The 753-nt window shown below is 57.2% G+C and overlaps 1 protein-coding gene across 1 annotated transcript in view; it reads right to left on the bottom strand.

The window, feature by feature from the left end:
- The window catches only part of LOC103598611 (spectrin beta chain, non-erythrocytic 4-like), a 94,314-nt gene that overhangs the window by 19,470 nt on the left and 74,091 nt on the right, over positions 1-753 (bottom strand). Inside the window, 1 exon segment of the mRNA XM_008582647.1 lies at positions 63-287. Coding sequence (XP_008580869.1) covers positions 63-287 — 225 coding nt within the window.

Genomic DNA, 753 nt, shown 5'->3' with positions numbered 1-753 from the left:
TCCTTGCACTACCCCTTCCTCATAATCCTGGTCGGGCCCCAGATCCCCGCGCAGGGCCTCACCAGCTCGTCGTCTAGGTCGTGCGCCACCTGGTGCAGCTCCTTCGAAGCAAGCAGCAAACGGCGCCGCTCCTGCAACGGCTCGAGCAGGCGCACCAGGCGCTCGCCCACCGCGTTCTGCCGCTCGCCCACCAGCTCCTTGCTCGCCGGCTCCAGCGGCAGCGTCGCAGTCTGTGCCTGCAACTCTCCCACCTCGCGGTACCACTCTTCCACTTGTGACTCCATCGACTGTGGGAACAGCGGAGGGTCAGTGGGCCCCACCCTCCCACCCGATCCTGCTGTGGCTCTCCAGTCCCCCATGGTGACAGGCAAACTTCTAACTGCGGCCCACCGTTCCATTCTCCCCGTGCTCAATCCTCTCCAGAAGCGCAACCCTCCGCATGATCGTGCAACATACTAAGCTAGTCCCTGCCACAGGGCCTTTGCCTTTACTCTTCCCTCAGTAGAGGCACGCTCTTCCTTGTCAGATTTCAAACCAAATATTATCTTCTCAAAAGACTTACCTGACCCCTGGGACTAAAGTTGTCTATTAATTCATTAATTCTCAGAACAGCCCTTCAAGATTGGTAGTATCCGTGTTTTACAGAGGAGGAAATTGAGGCCCAGAAAAGTTAAATAATTTGTCCAAAGAGCCAGCCTTGGTGCCCGCCTGTGGCTCACTCAGGAGAGTGCGGTGCTGATAACACCAAGGCCA

The sequence above is a fragment of the Galeopterus variegatus genome, unplaced genomic scaffold, assembly GCF_000696425.1.
Source record: "Galeopterus variegatus unplaced genomic scaffold, G_variegatus-3.0.2 Scaffold93, whole genome shotgun sequence".
NCBI lineage: Eukaryota > Metazoa > Chordata > Mammalia > Dermoptera > Cynocephalidae > Galeopterus > Galeopterus variegatus.
Note: the sequence above shows the minus strand (reverse complement) of the source record. Positions and strands in the feature narration are given on the sequence as shown.